General features: G+C 35.8%; 1 protein-coding gene across 1 annotated transcript in view; it reads right to left on the bottom strand.

The window, feature by feature from the left end:
• CSMD1 (CUB and Sushi multiple domains 1) overlaps positions 1-16,691 on the bottom strand; it is a 1,094,767-nt gene that overhangs the window by 372,127 nt on the left and 705,949 nt on the right. Inside the window, exon 7 of the mRNA XM_071548449.1 lies at positions 13,162-13,239. Coding sequence (XP_071404550.1) covers positions 13,162-13,239 — 78 coding nt within the window. The remainder of the gene's footprint in view (positions 1-13,161; positions 13,240-16,691) is intronic.

The raw sequence follows: 16,691 nt of genomic DNA on the forward strand, positions 1-16,691 counted from the left end.
TAACTATTACTAAATTGAAATTATTGTTTATTCATCTCATTTGCTTTTGAGAGAGCCAGAACAAAAATCCAGTTCCCCGAATTAAAATAAATAAATAAATCAACCAGCTTTCTCGTGGGAATGTGTTAGCACCACCTTCAAAACTTATATATGTTGCAAAAGTGACCTTTGTGTCAAGGACGTCCTTTTTGCTCTTCCGTTATCCACTAAAAATGTCCAAATGGGAGGCTTTTGAGAAACAATAATGTAAAGGTGATTGAAAGAACAATGTTTTAGCAAGTACAATCCAAACACATACCACATTTAACAAAACCTAAGATTTAGAAGTGTGCAATCCCTGCACTCTCCACTTCCAGAGACCAGTGAATATCCAGTTTTAGGTGTTGAACTGAGAACTAGTCTTTGAGCCACCTACTTTTCTTCTACCAGAACTTCTGAAAGGAGAACCCAGTTGCCTGATTCAAATACAGAAGCAAAAAGAGCTGTATTTAAAGGAAACAATCAGAAAGTTTGAAAGTAGTAGTGTAGTTTGACAAGAGAGGAAAAATTTTATGAAAGATACTGAGATATCTAGGGAGAAGAATGGCAAACAAGCAGCCAGAGAGGCTGATATAAATGCTTGCTGGAGAGAGAAACGAGAGTAGATAAGAGACTAACAGATTGGAGGAATAAAGGAATAAGGATAATGAGAAAAACAAGCTCTGTAGGCAGAGTCTAGAACTGAGAAATTACTGTGAAGACATAAAGGTGGGAAAACACGACCTGATAATGAAGCCACAGAATGGAAGAAGCAAAGAGAGATTTGAAAGAGAATAATTTGGTAAAGAAATTGGGTTAGGGTTAGTTAAATATTTCTATACTCTGGTGGGTTGATCCCTGCCATAAACTGAGCACGCAGCAGACCCTCACCCATTTCATCCCCACTCCAGTAGGATACAGGAGAGTATTGGTAGAGAAAAAAATGAGTCAAAATCTCATGGGTTGAGAAAAAAAAAACAACCAACAGCTTACCAGGTTAAATGGAATAAAAAGAGAGGAAAAAAAAAAGAAACTCACGTGGCACAAAGGCATCACTCAGTACCTCCCAGCTACCTCCCATCACTCACTGCCTCTCCTCCAGCAGAACAATGCCCAGCCAGCCTTCTCAAAATGGCTATTTGGAAAGACTACACACAGTTTTTATTGTCAAATCTGATGCTATTTTTCATGGAAGATCCATTCAGTCAAACCTGGGTCGGCTGTATCCCCTCCTAGATTCCTGCCCAACTGCAGCCTACTCACTGTGGTGGAAGGAATAACAAAAAATATGAACTCTGTGTAAATTGAACACTGTTCAATGACAGTGACAGCTCTTGTGTTACTAACATTGTTTTGGTCCCAAGTATGAAATACAGCATCATATGGGCTGCTCTGAAGAAAACTAAAATGCAATACATACCATAAGACTAGGAACAATGGTAAAATAATAATTGAAACACTGAAAACCAGGAAAAGGTATTTTATAGCAAACTTTACTGAAATTCAGGGCATGTTCTGGTTTTTATATCAAGAGTGACATGGGATACAAGCTCTGTCTTTTCAGGAAGTCTCATCCTCTGTCCTAAGAAAGCTCATCTTACACAGTAGCACTTCCATCACCTAAAAAGTAGAACTTTCATCTCCTAAAATTCAATTAAATTTCTAATATATTCCATAGATACAATAGAGTAATATTGAAGCAGGTGGTGTTGTTATATTTTTAGTATCAACATAAGTGCTTTTCATTTTAGCCTCTGCTGATGCCTTTGTAGACTACTGAAAACCAGGCCTGGCAGAAGTGAGAAAGGAATGTGACTTCTTAGCACGAATCAGGTTTCCCATGTGACTCCAAAAACATGAAGGAAAAGCTGATATGGCAATAAAAAGTAGCTTCTTGAATAAAATATATGCCACGTGAAATGTCAGCTTAGAGAAACCATACTGTTTTACTCTTGTTAATTTGATAATTCACTGACTTTATAGCTCCTCTAGCAGAGACACTGAGCATCAGAGTTCAGTTCAAAAGCATTGTGCTAGGAAAGATATGTGTACTTTTTTCGACACATCTCTTTTGCTTATGCAGGAGAACTTCTTTCATGGTAGAAGCCTGAAGCAGAAAATATTGTGACAGTGAGGTGACAGAAATCAAACAAATGCTTGTATTAGCAGAACGATGTAGACTTTGAGATATAATTATTTCTTGACAGATTACGATTTTTCAGAAAGAAACATTTTTAATTGCCATCATGTGTATTAAAACTTGCATTACTTTGATATATGCCAAAGGCATATTGTCACACTTACCTGAGTTCAGATGGATTATATGATAGATGCATACGTATGACCCAGAGCACCACACTTACAATCCCTTCTTTTTACAAGTATGCTCACAAACCCCAGTAATTTTAGTGACATATTTTTTATATTTCTTTCTATTTACATTTTAACAAAAATAGGCAGTGCAGTAACATCTTTTTTCAAGAATGACTTGCTCTATCAGTTTCAGTGATGGTACACATCAGACTGAAGAAACCCTTCTCCCTAGCAACTAGTCTTTACCTTCCTAAAGTAAGCCAATGTATTTATTTCCATTTTAGTTCCTAATTGTTTTGTTTGTTCCAATTCAAAAAATATTTCAAGCTCTTAAATGCACATTATTGAGGAAATTGATATATAGTTCAGGTGTTATATAAATTTTTTACTTCCCTTTTTCCAAGTGAAGAAGGAGTAGTGGACACAAACTACTCTGAAGCTGATAAATTAGCTGTCATCTAACAAAACTTCCCTGCTTCAAACCTATTTGACACTGGCACTTTGCTGTTCTGCTCAGAAGAGCTGAAGGAATAGATACATTCCAGAGTGACTGACTAACAACTGACAGTGAGGTACTATGCCAGTCTAACTGAAATCATTTTCCTAAGTGTTTTGTAAGGTACAGAACAAAATCTGAAAAAGGAAAATAGTCCAAGACCTTCTATCAAACTCATGATATTCTCCCACAATGAGGATTTTAAAAACTAGGATCTCAATACATATGCAAATGCAGTATTAGCCTCCTTGGAAAGTGGAAATCTCCTTGCAGGAGGTGGGAAGTCTCTTGACTCTTTCCAAAGACTTGACAGTGAGGTTGTCCATATTCTGCAGCATACCTTCACTGCATAGACTAGTGACATACTTCTTTTTTTAATTAAAATTATTTTCATATATTTTATGTTCTAGAAATCTGAATTTACCCACCCACAAAGTTCTGAAAGCTTTTATAATTTATCTGCATTATTTGAATCTACTGAGGTTTCATTTTGCCAACCTATTTGCTGCCCACATCTATATTTTTAACAGAGCTCTGCTGTTATGGGTTTAGCCAAGTGGGCCTAAATTTAGGCTTTAAAGTTCAGCTAGGCCTAGGATTGTCAGCTGATTTAAGCTGGGCTGAGCTAGCTAACAGCTGACTTCTTCCAGCCAATAATATTGTATTCCATACCATACTACATCATCTCAAAGGGGGTAAAATCCAGTGTGTGGGAGTGGCTTGGTAAGTTCCATCATGGCTGCACTAAGAGGAGGACATCCAGCAGCTCCTCTACTATGCTAGGCCCTGCTCCTGTTGCCTCTGCTTGCATTTTTTTTGCATTCAGGGAAGTAGAAATATTTTGTTGTTATACTTTCTCTTTCTTCCTGAGTGTCTTTTGGAGTGCTTATGAATTTAGAGTAATGGGCTTTGTATTAATTGGGGAATAGGAAGTTATTCCTTGATATATATATGTAACTTGTGTAAGTGTGTGTTATATTGTAGTTTCCTCTTAATTTTCTCTTTTCTGTATAAATACATGTAGTTAGTTTCAGCATAAACCTGGTTTTGAGGGTTTTTCTTTCCTCTCCCTCTTCTTTTCCCCTTAGCTGGTTGGGGGGAGGAGGAACCCTTTTCACCCTGTCCTGGACAGTTGGCATTTTGCCAGTTCAACCCAGGACACCTGCATAAGAGTTAAGACAAGGAAGCTATATAAAGTTTGAAAGTTTATATTTAAAATTTATATGAATAGTTAATTTATACAGAATTATAATTGCTAAAAACAGGTTCATTATTTTTAAGTCTTTGACTTTGAAAATAACAGAATTGAATGTCAATTTAGCCTACTGTATGAACATTCACTTTGAATAATCAGTAATGTTCTATAATTGTATATGAAAATTATTTAATGGCAGTTGCAGCTTCCTAGTTGGATAACAATTCATTTTAACCATCCATAATTCAATCAGATTACATCTTGTTTTACATATTTTAATAGAGGCTTCCTTCTGGTTATTTTACAAATTATATATGCAAATGATGTATTAAATAATTGATGAAGCACCTTGTTTTGCTTGTAGCTACAAGTGATGCTTTTCTTCTCAAACATATTTAGGCAGTAGTTCTTTTCACAGCAAGATTTTTGCATAGTATTTTAAAAGATATTTAAACTCCTGCCGTGATGAGGGCTTATTTAGAAATACAGAGTATAATTTAGTAACCTGAATTATGAAGCAATTTATACAGTATAGTGCAATAGCATTGTCAAAGAATTGCATAGGGATACTCATCTTCTGTGAAGATCCAAATCTCTTTAACTCTTGGGCAACTCTGTATTATTACATTCTATGATAGGCCAATGTATATCAGGCTAATTATGCTTTATAAAACTGTTAGAGGTTAATGCTGAAGTTTGGTTGTTGTTTTTTTTTCTACTGCCCAATTTCATCCTATAATACTCAGTAAAAGGGGAAAAAGAGTAGTTAATCTCTTACTAGATATATGGTAAACGGTGTAATGGAATATTACACGTTATGCCTTATTTACAATTATATGAATATAAGTATATACATATGTAGTTCCATAGACATATTGTGAGCAGCATTGGAGGGAAGGGAGAGGTCTCTGCTTTCCCCTTGCCTGAGGGAGGCAAAGACCAGGAATCCAGGAGTCCAGCCAAAGAGAGTGTTTACTGGGACAATCCCCAAGGTTTTATAAGATCTCTGGGGGAAGGTGCCAGAACAGGGCAGAGAGGGGAGGGGGGCCTGGGGGCCCTCTGATCCCTGGGGCTCCTGAGTGGACAAAAACAGCAGGTCTCTTAGTCGTTCAAGGTGTTTCTCCAGCGCTGTCCTCCTTGGGATTCATTTCAGCATTTTCCCACAATATAGAACAAGAATATTTTTAATATTTAATATTTCAGGATCCATCCCTTATCCTATTGCATAAAGGTGCCATTGTTTTAAATATTACTTCCCTCTCTTTATTTTTAACTGAACATTTATCATATGTTCAGTATTTCCGTAAAAAGAATTTTAAAAATAACAATGGATATTTGCAGACATGCGAGGCCCACAATATCTTAGATATTTAAGCCTTGTGTTTCCTTACCTTGTAGTTATTACATTAATAAGTTATAAACAATCCTTTCTTTCATTTGCATATATGCACAATATAAACGCAAACTTGAAAAATGTTTTCCATTCCAAGCTGTGAAATTTGAGTTAATGAAAAATAGCTTTAATGTTTGAAGAGTCTGGAGAGTTCCTGGCACTATGTAAGCACCTAGGAAGTTTCTGATTGGACACTAACAAATAAGAGTAATTTCAGTGTCTGTAAATTAATGTAATACAATACAACACACAAGCACAGAGTAACTTCCTCAGCAAACACTGAGATCTTTAGCAAGAACTCCTTTAGAAACGAAAGGGAAAGAGGTTTTTCCATACTGATCTTAGCATACAACAGACTTTCTCTGAAGAGTCTCATCTTAAATGTAGGTATTTTAGAGGTTTCCATTTTCCTTATAAGATAAGGGATAAATCCACCAAGAAATGCAGAAGATGCTGAAAAGATGCTGCAGATGAATCCTGTCACTTTTCATGCTTGTGCTGCAATGCTTCATGAAGAATGCATAAAACAGCAATCTTTGAAAGGCAGTGGTATTTGTAAAAGGAAATCCTAAGTTCCATAATTAGGAATTTCTCTTTTTAAAGGACATAAAGCAGGTAACACTATAAAATGCAATGCTAGTGTGTTTCCCTTGGAAAAAAAAAAAAGTTATGTCTTTTGATTCTTGTCCTTTTGCTTTTGGTTGTTTTGTTGGGTTTTTTTCAACTTATGGCAAACCAATCACCTGAGTGTCAGAATAGGGCAAATGACACCCCAAAGTCTTGCTCAAAATACTTGCAGACAGTACTGTCCAGAATAAAAGCCTGAAAGATGACAACATTTCCCCATCTGCTTTACTTGTTTTAGCTGGCACTGTGGCCAATTAAAGAGAGATTTATGTTACATGTATTTCTCCAATGGTTTAAAATTTGTATTTCTTGAAGGAGCACATGCCTGTTGAATTTCTGCAAAACAAGTCTACTGTCCAACAGAATTTTTTATTATTTTTTTTTTTAATTTCTAAGGCCACACTATCTTAGTATTTGGATCTTGGTACTATTCTTTTTTTTTTTTTAATATGTTTGCACGTATATTTTAAATAATCATAGCAAAACACAGAATACATATTGAGAGCATGTAAGCACACAGTATCCAAACCAGGATCTTTTGATACACAACTGCCTATAATGACTTGAATAGTTTGTTTTGTATCATGTTTAGTGGTGATCAATCTCACTATGAATGCAGTCTCCTAAATTAATGAAGGCTAAGGTATGAGATGCTATATTTGATTACTGTAACTAATGTAGATTAGAGCATAAGTTTATAGAGTGAGATAGATTTGAGGTTGTGCAATTGGTTTTGGGGGTTTCGTTTTTAAATTTGAGACCGAAAACTGTCAGAACAAGGAATATTTAACGCTATCTTTTGACCACGATTTGATCCTGACACCGCACGTGATAGGCTTTGAAAATTCAAATTCAATAAACGGTGGCTTTTTACAGGATTCAACACAGTTCAAGCAAAGCAACAACAACAAAAACAACAAAAGAACAAAAAAAGAACTGTGGGTAGGATTTTTTTCCATTACATGTGCATTTGAAAAATAACAGTACAGAATTAGTAGGTTATCCTAAAATAATTTAGGGAAAAGATGCTAAAAATAGTTCAATAATAAAATATTTTTGGGAAAAATGAGTAACATAATTTAACTATTAAAAATAATAAGCAGAACTTTCTATTTATATCCTGGCAAGCAATAGATTTCATTACAAAAATGTAGTAATTGCTAATAGTTTTTCCTTTGGTATCTGAGATGACCTACAGTTATTGTATCAGTTTAAGCTCATTGCACATTGGTTTGCCAACGACTTTTAAGTATTGATCTCCTCAAAATGTAAAAGTTTTAAAATAAATTGTTCTTTTATTAGATATAAAAACAAATCAGTCAGAATATTGGTCTATTAAATACAACTCTTTAGTCCAATATTACCCTTCTTAGAGAAACAGAACTGAAGAAGAAAATTTTACTAGTCATCATTTTGCATGTGTCAAAGTAAATTTACCAGTACCCAAACGTCAAGAAGATGAAATTGCCACTTTATTTGTAATGTGAGAATGTATTGGTAAGCAACAAACTTCCATTCTAAAATTTTTAACTTTGCATTGCCATGTCCTAAGCAATTCGTGTCAGTAAATAAATGACAGCTGCCATTCTTTCTTTCTTACATGGAATTAGCAATGTAATCCTGTTTTAGTATTAATCACTATAGTTTCAACAGCATGTGTCATTAATTCAACCTAATGTGCTGCAACCAGTCAATGCTTTCTCTGTAAACTCATTTGTTCTTTGGCTCTACATTGCAGATATAATTGTTGTGAAGTAGTTCTTTTTATTGTCTTCAGGGCAAAGAACTGTTTAGATAAAGTCTGTAACTCAACTTTCAGCAGATGCAGTAAACTTACACTGGAATCATGATCTTCAAAGCATTTAACATGTGTTTGTCTGGTATTTTAAACTACAATTTCAAATAATACAACAGAAGCCTGAAATTGTTTTTATGAAGTATAAGAGACTTTTACTCAATGAATACTTACTGATCTCTTACTTCGTAAAACCCAGTAGTTCACAGATCACTTTGCAAAGTCTCTCACTATTCAGTAATTACCATGAAATGTTAACGTAGTTCAATATGAATGTCATAGTTTTAAAAGAATCACTCAGACTTTGTCTGTTAATCTTTGTTGCTATTTCGGAATCTGGGCAATCCCTGCGGTTTGTCCCATCATGTAGGGACCCACTCTCCCCACTGCATTTAGACAGGAGAAAACTCAGGAAATCAACTGTCCCAGGCACTTCAACCTCTCTGCTGCCTTCCCCTCCCAGCATTACTGCACTGGCAGATTTGCACACAACACATAAACTGTATAAGCACTTCCATTTGTCTCTCAATATGATGTCTCTCACCTCACTGAACTTCCTTGGCATTTACTGTGAGCTTGATGCATTCCTGTGCTCTGTCCTCCTCCTGGTGAGGAGGTCTGGAAGTGTGAGGCTAACCTATGGCTGCCGCACAAGAGCTGAGGACACTAAGGACCACTGGGGCAGTCTGCTCTCTCAACCCTCTGCTGCCCCTGGGTCACATAGGCCCCACAGACTTGCAGAGGTGTTGAGCAACAAGTCTGCAGTTATGCCCCCACCTTCCCAATATTCTGTGAACTGGTGTCCTGAAGACACACACTCAGTTGTTATCCTTTGCATATGGCAGTAATTGCCTGGCATGTATCAGAGGATAGATTTGAAAATAAAAACTGGAAGTTTCTTCTTCTTGACTAGAGAAATGGGGCTTTTACAAGGACTATGGCTGCCCGATCTTGGTCTGTCCTTGGACCTCACTTCATTAGGGCTCTATTTTTTCTGGATATACAAGATGCTTCTGTACAATCTCTCTGATGTAGGGGTAATACTTAGATGTTTAGAGATGAAAATCACCCTCTGACAGAGTTGCTGGACACAAATATTGCCATGAAAACATTCATACGAGAGCCAACAATCAAAGTGATATTTTTATTTACTCAATCACAATGCAACTATAGTAAGTAGTTTTAGAAAAGGGCAAAACCTTTAGGAACACACAATCTGCAAGCTTATGCCCTGTTAGAATGAGAGTAAGTAATAACAACAAGACGAATCAAGTAACTTGCTTTTGGAAAATGCCATGTCTATCAGAATGATAACAAAAGTGGGTAGACTAAACCTTTAATTAATTGGATGGACACCAACAGATCTCATTGCATTGCCCTTCCCTAAACAGTTTCATAAAATACAGCCCTCTCTTGGTCCTCTGAGAGATCAGACAACCAAGGGAAATATGCTGATTGGTTTTGGCCACTGTTTGGGGCAGCTCAAGAACTTAGAGCCCTGAGAACTGCCTGTTCATATGCTATCTCCCAGTTTAGTTTTTCCAACATCTGCCAAGTGCAAGGTATGGACAAAACAGGACCATATTTAAGTTCAATTTTCTTTCCCACCCTTTTCCTGTTTTGTTGCATAAATTAATCAAGCTTCTGCTGTATCTGGTTCACTGCTAAGCTTGCCGGAGTATAATAACTTCATATGTTTCCTTCAGCGATACAAAAAAAAAAAAAAAAGGGAAAAAAACCCTCAACCAACCAACCAAAGGAAAAAAACCCCAAGAACGAGCACAACAACAAAACCTAAACAAACAAATCCCCTGCAAAACCAAACCAAACCAAACCAAACGAAAAAAACCCCACCCAACAAAAACCTATTGTTTCCCTGGGGAGTGACACAACATATAATGATTTTTTTCCAATAGTAAAACTATCGAGGTATCCATATCCCAAAGCAATGCTTTTCTACTTTGCTCTTCATAAAGGATGACAGAGCAGCTGAAAGAAACCTTCCAGGAATCCAGGCAGGTCCAGGAGGAGAAGAGTAAACTATGACTGTATACGACTGAAATACTCTTCTGCATTCCACAAAGTATTATCAGTAATGTTATTATCATTGGTAACTTTTTCTACCTAAATCCTAACAGAGTTGTACCACTGTGAAATGCTTTCTGCAGCTGCTCTCAGGTTCTGCTTGGGAGGAAGGGCAGTGGGAAAGCTGCAGGTCTTGGGATGCACAGGGCATGCTCTCACAGCATTTGCCATCATGGTATTTTCATTCCATCTGCCCTCCATAAACCAAACACCAAAAGTAAGCTTTCTTCTTTACAGAAAGAGAACATTAAAAAGATCTAACATACAAAAATGGTGAGAGGTATTTAATTTAGTGGGTTTTTTTTTTAGATTTGCTAATTGGCATCAAATGATAATATCCACTCTTATCAGCTCTTTGTAGTTGTGGGGTGATGGGCTGATTAAGCCTTGATGAATTAAGGGAAATGCCTCAGCCCCCCAGCAGACAAAGACTTTTCAAACTGATAAGATTAACAAAGGGTGGAGTGTTGTATAGAACTACAGGGCCCTCTGCGATACCTTCTATGACTACTCAAGAAGGCACCACCCTAGGGCATCTGTATCACCCCTTCAACATTGACTTTAGTCACACAACCACCTGAAGAAAAAAAAAGGTATAAAAAGAGATACAGTTCAAACTGCGACAAAGAGGAGGGAAATGCCACATTTCTGTGAGGGTAACTGCTGGCAGCCTGTCCTGCCTCCTTCTCTTGGAACAATGTAGGGGTGAGAACCATGTGTGTTTTATACTTTACTTTCTTTACTTTTTTACTAAGCTTATTCCTTTATACATTCTACCTTACATCTTATGCTAACAGCTACTTTGATTCTTACTTTATAAGCACCTTCTTTAAAAGCATCTGTGTTTTGCTACCTTAATACTAATAACAGTAACTTGCTTTATACTTTGCTACTTTATATTAGTTATTGCTTTCTTTTGCAATGTGCAGTTTCTTTTTCAACTTGTGTGTTGATAAGAAGCAGCTCTGTTCTTTCCTTTTGCTTTGTGTTACAAAGAGAGTGGTGTGCAAGATATTTTATTGTCCTGCCTTATTGAGAGAGTGTCTAGATAAGTGTTTTAGGTGGCTGTGCTTCTGGTTAGTAGTTCTTTGTTGCTAGTTTTTGTCTGTTGTGAAAATGGGACACATTGCTGTATTATAACTTGAGTTTGGTGTGTTTGTCTCTGTAAAATGTGTTTTGTGCTGGTTTCTTTTTGGGGTCTTTTATTATCAATTAAATACACTCTTGCAGCTAAATGTTACACCAGCAAAGCGGAACCCACAATAACTGTCACATACCTGTATTAATAAGTGTTATTTTGGGAGCTGTTGTGGGGAACGTTCTTTTCTAGCTTTAAGTGTTGGCTTCAAAGCAGAGGTTAGAAAACCTTCCAGCCTGTTTTCTGTCCAGAAGTTTGGCAGGCAGTGCTGGGTCCATAAAGCTCTAGTTTTTCTGGAGGCGCTTATTTAGCTGATGAGTTCTTCCTGGCATAAGTGTGGCTTCATATCAGAGGTCAGAAACTCTTCCAACCTGTGTGTTGTCTGTTGTTGATAGGCAGTGTTGAGAAACATAAGGATCTGATTTTCTGGAAGTGTTTATTGCTATTAATTTCTTATCAATACAGTTAAGACTAGAAATCTTTGCATTTCTGTCTCCCTCCTCCCTTTCACGTGACAGTAGTCAAATTCCCAATTACCTTTTTTGTCTACATAATTAATAGCAAGAAAAATGGATAAATATTGAAAGCTTACATCAGAAAGAGTAGCAAAACACACTTGAATCCACTCTTTGTATTTTAATCTTACTATTTTTATAAGTTTCATATATGTGAAAGTAATGGTAATAATAATACACTTCTTAGATTTCTGTCAAGTCAAAATGCAAAGGAAAAAAAGGCAATTTGCATTTGGAGTAAACAGGAGACTGCCTTATAATAATTTCTTCTATAGCCTGTCTTACTTCCACTTTCTGTAATCACATGTGGGGTTGACAGCATGTGTTCTTAGAGTGTAAGCAGAGATCACACAGCTCCCAGAAGTAACTTATAAATAATGAAATAATCACCCATTCAGATACAAACACCAAAGAGATGGATCAACTTTTTTGCTACATCTTGCACAAAAAGTTCCTTTTGAGTGCCACACCATCGACGTGCAATATTTAAAGCAGAAAATTGTCATGTCTCTTTTGTTCCAGTGAGCATACCAAAACACTCACATTAAACAATGCACTGCAGAAACACAGAGACGAAATCATTTCCCATAGACACCAGGCTTCAAGCCACTCGTTCTTTCAGTACTTGCGGAATAGCACACAATGAGGCAAACACAGCCTAGGTTTCACTCCATTGAACTCAGTGTTATTTCATGAGGAATTAATTTATCTAAACACATCTTAGTCATTACATTTACACATTACATTCTGGGTGAATGCTGGCCTACCCTCTGTCTTTCTTTTCTTTTTCAGAGGGGCATGGGGCTAAGGGACTCTGAGCTTCCAAAATTTAAAAATATCTTCTTTTTCTTGCATCAAGACTGACCTGATTAATATAGAAAGAAGTCTTAGGGTATTACTCAGCTTGCCAGTCCAGGGAAAGTGAGGTCCAAAAAACCTAACAACCTCATCGTTCTACAGATAGCATCTTGATTTAGGCCTTACACTATGCATGGGAAAACAGATGTCATTCTAGAGTGCACTAAGCATGCAATGATGGGAAGGTGAAGTTATGATCTCTATCTTCTTCAGAAGCTTGGAATTACAGCAATTCTTAACTATGCTATTCAAGACTGGAAAGAGGCAGTTACCAGGACATAGCGTGTCAAGAACAGTGAAGAATTAGAGCTGTGATAGTAACTGAGGGGAACAAAAAAGATCAAAAAGTATAAATTTAGATATAGAAAACTCTAGGGTACTTTCACCATCCCCAGTACTGAATGCTAAAATCTACATGGAACCATTCCACCTGAATTGCCTAACTTGCCTTGCATCTCTGAATTCTAAATATCCCAATATATAAAAATATTGTGCTTTATAAAGTGCAGGAGTTTTTCTAAATACCATACTTTTCAGACAGTGCACCACCATTTTCTGCTTTCTATACCCTGACTATTAAGAGTGGAGATCTGAAAAGGGACAATTGAAAGCATATTAATAATTTTAGGACCACAACTTCCCAATCTGTCTCTCTCTTTGATTTACATATTTAAAAGGACTCCACAAGATATATGCAGTCACTAAAAATAAGGGTACAAACAACTTACAGACAGAATTTTTGTGGTTACTGTCTTTGCTGGGCAACATCTTGACTCCTCTTGATTTCAGTTCAATTGCTTTTTTCACTGAGAAAACAAACAAACAAAGAAAAGGTAATTCATTATTAAACCTCATAAGAGACATACAGCATCCAAATCATACATTGCAATAATACAAATCTACACAGGACTCCTCCAGCGAAATGAAATAAGTGCAGCTTCTGTAATAATCCAAATAAATTTTTGCCAAAATACAACCATTTGTCATGTTTCAGAAGATATCCTTTTTAAACAGACATTATCAGGATTGGAAATATTTTAAATTCACATTTTCTTATGTTCAAAGAAAAGAAAAACCCGTCTAGTTACATTTCCTATGTTTGCTGCTGCATATGACAAATATTAAATATTTTTAAAATTTATTTCTTACAGAAAATATATATAGAACATTATCTATACATAATAAATGACCAAAAGCTTTAAATGTGATATTCACATCTACTTTTATTTGATTCACTCTTCAGCAGCAGACATGCTTTTAGTTCAGTTTCCTAAGGAGATTAACAGAGTGTGTTACATTATTTGGCTCACCCTTTTGAATCTACAGGGCATTTTGAACTGAATTAGTAAGGAGAGAGCAAGAGCTCTCAAAGGGACAAAGTTTTGTGAGATAGAACTTACGCATGAGAGGTTTATTATCTTTTTTCTCTGTTCAGTCAGCTGAATGGCTGATAAACTCACAGCCTAGCCCTATTAAGTAGTTAGGGCACCAGAGAGAGGATCAGGAGCCAAGTAGGAAGAGACACGAGAAGACAGTAGTGCAGTTATACATTAAGAAACACCCAGAGAAAAAAATTAATTGCAATAGTAAGAGTAAAAGGTAAAAATACAGGACACTTTCTCAGTATATTAATCAGTTCTGTGGCTTAGGAACAAATTGACCAATGGAGAGTAAATAATTCTGGAAAGAGCCTGGACAATTCAAAATTTTTGTGGAAAAAAAAATATCCATAGCAAAATGCGATTGATTTGGTGTTTTAAAATGCTGAAGACAACATCATGATGCATGACAAAAAACCAACCAACCAACCAAACAAACGAAAAAACAAACAAAAAAACAAAAAGCAAAAGTTCAAAAAGCAGTAATCCTCTGATTCCTATTAAACACTATTTCCTCTAGATGTTACAGCCGTTAGTAATCTTGAAAAGTAGTCATTTATCCAAGATACAAACAGAAGCAAGAAATCAACTTAAACATTTCTTAAATGGCAGTAATTTGTACCTCATAATATATAAATTAATACTACTGAATGTCAGTTACACTTTCTGTCAATACATGGTGCAAATTTTGTTTATCACACTATTCACTGATGCAAATATTTCTAAGAAATGAAGTGGTAGAAATATATCTTTAAATATTGCATTAAAAATCATGATTCCATTACATTTATGTCTACATTGGACTTATGTAATTGCAACCTCAGAGTGAGGTTTTCTTTTCTTAACTGCTGAAATTGGGCAAGTACTGCAGAAAGTACTTTCTGTGCAATGTACACTGCAAGTGCAGTTACTTACACCTAAACTTGGAAAACAGGTGTTCAAATGATGAAATCTGATTGAAACACAATTGTAGCTGCGTAGTATGAAATGGTTTTGATAGCAGTGTGGTGTTTTCTTCTATGACAGAAACTGTATATTATATAGATATCAATGCAGACAATAAAGCTAATATGCACAAGGCCATCTGGAAGGGCAAACCTCATGGATATGGTTTTCTTAAGATTACTTTCCAGACTTAGGTACTAAAGTTTCTATCAAGTGCCACCTTATGTTCTGGTATTATAACCAGTCTGTCAAAATTGTTCCATATTTAATGGCAAATAAGCAACACAACTCTTGTAATGAGTATTTGGGATATTTTCTGTCATTTAAATCATGTGAGCAGTTCTTGGAGGATTCAAAACCCATACATTCATGGATGACTGGCAAACCCATTGAGTTATTATACAGTGGACAGATAAAAGAACTATACTCTCCTTCTCTTTGTCTTGTGACCCTATTTTAAGGCAAAAATTACAATCATCACTCAAATTCTTTGTAACAGTTCACTCTTGAAGGTATTAGACATAATTGAAGCACACTCCTCATGAATGAGGAAAAACAACCGACCAACTGTATTTGAAATACAGAGAAGACAAACTGAATCAAGAGGTTCTGACTTGATACATGAAAAACTTTTTGACTATCACACATTGAAACAGGTCTTGCAGTTTCTATCCTTGGATTTTTTTTCACATGTCACTGAAAGAATATTAGATAGAGGATTCACAATACTTAAGATCCATCATCTAACATGTATGTTTTATGAAGAGAAATACCTAACTCAAGGGGAGAATTAATCCCCTTCTAAGAGAGACACAATGAATCCTCCTACACAGATGCCTTTTCCTCCCCATAAAATATAACAGAAATACATACCACTTGCTCAAGCTACATTTTAGAGACTGACATTACGTGGAATGATCTTTTATGCCTGGAGAACTTTAAGAGCCAAATGTAGGTAACTGTGAGACATATGGACCCATGAGTTTAAATATGATAGTTTGATAGATCAATTCCAAACTTTTGACTCATTATACATGTAAACTATATAGTTGGGGGTGGGGTTATTTATTTTAAAATGTATTAAACAAAAATAGTATTTAAAATAAAACTGTTCAACATCTGAGAAAGAAACAGAGACCACTGCACATCATGGTTTGAATGAACCAGATCAACCACTTCTGTAAATACCAGAAATATTATAAATTGCCCTTTTTATAGGCATTCAAATACAATTTGAATACTTTTTCTGAGAGACTTGTCTTTTCCTTCCTCGTTTCTCTTTCATTAAAAAGGGTTCTCCTTATTTCAAAGATGATTTGCCATTTAGCAACATAAAAAATGCATGGTTTTACATTAATGTCAGAAACGAACTGCACTTTCCCCCTTTAAGTGATTACTATTTAAAGTTTGCAGAGCTTTCTGCTGTCTTCACATAAACATTTGCTTATGCTTACTGAATTAACCTTTTCTCTTAATTGTGACTTCAAGGGTCTTTTCGAGATGAGTTATTCCTTCAGGGAGGAGGGCAGAGCTGAGTACTGAAGTCCAAGACAGTCTTAACAGCCTAATGGAAAACACTAGTGGAATTCCTTAGACTTTTGCTATTGCTAAAATAAACTTGGCCATGAAAAGATTTAGAGGAGCATTGCTCATGTTCAGAATGAACTCTGCTGTCTTCAGAATAAAAATCTATTAATTAGCATATTTTCATAAGCAATAAATGGAATAGTCCTTATTTTAACATCCAAATACACAGACAACTGTTTCTTGTTTGTCTTAGAGAACTGGAAATATAAAAATGTTTGTAAAAGTCTTATCTCCCTAGTGTAAATTTTTAGAAATAGTCACTGTAAGTGCATCATAAAATGTTAAGAGTCTCAAATTTGTAATTTTTGAAAGTGAAAATAGTAATTGGCAGTATCAGCTTTATTTTC

The sequence above is a fragment of the Pithys albifrons genome, chromosome 2 (genome assembly GCF_047495875.1).
Source record: "Pithys albifrons albifrons isolate INPA30051 chromosome 2, PitAlb_v1, whole genome shotgun sequence".
NCBI lineage: Eukaryota > Metazoa > Chordata > Aves > Passeriformes > Thamnophilidae > Pithys > Pithys albifrons.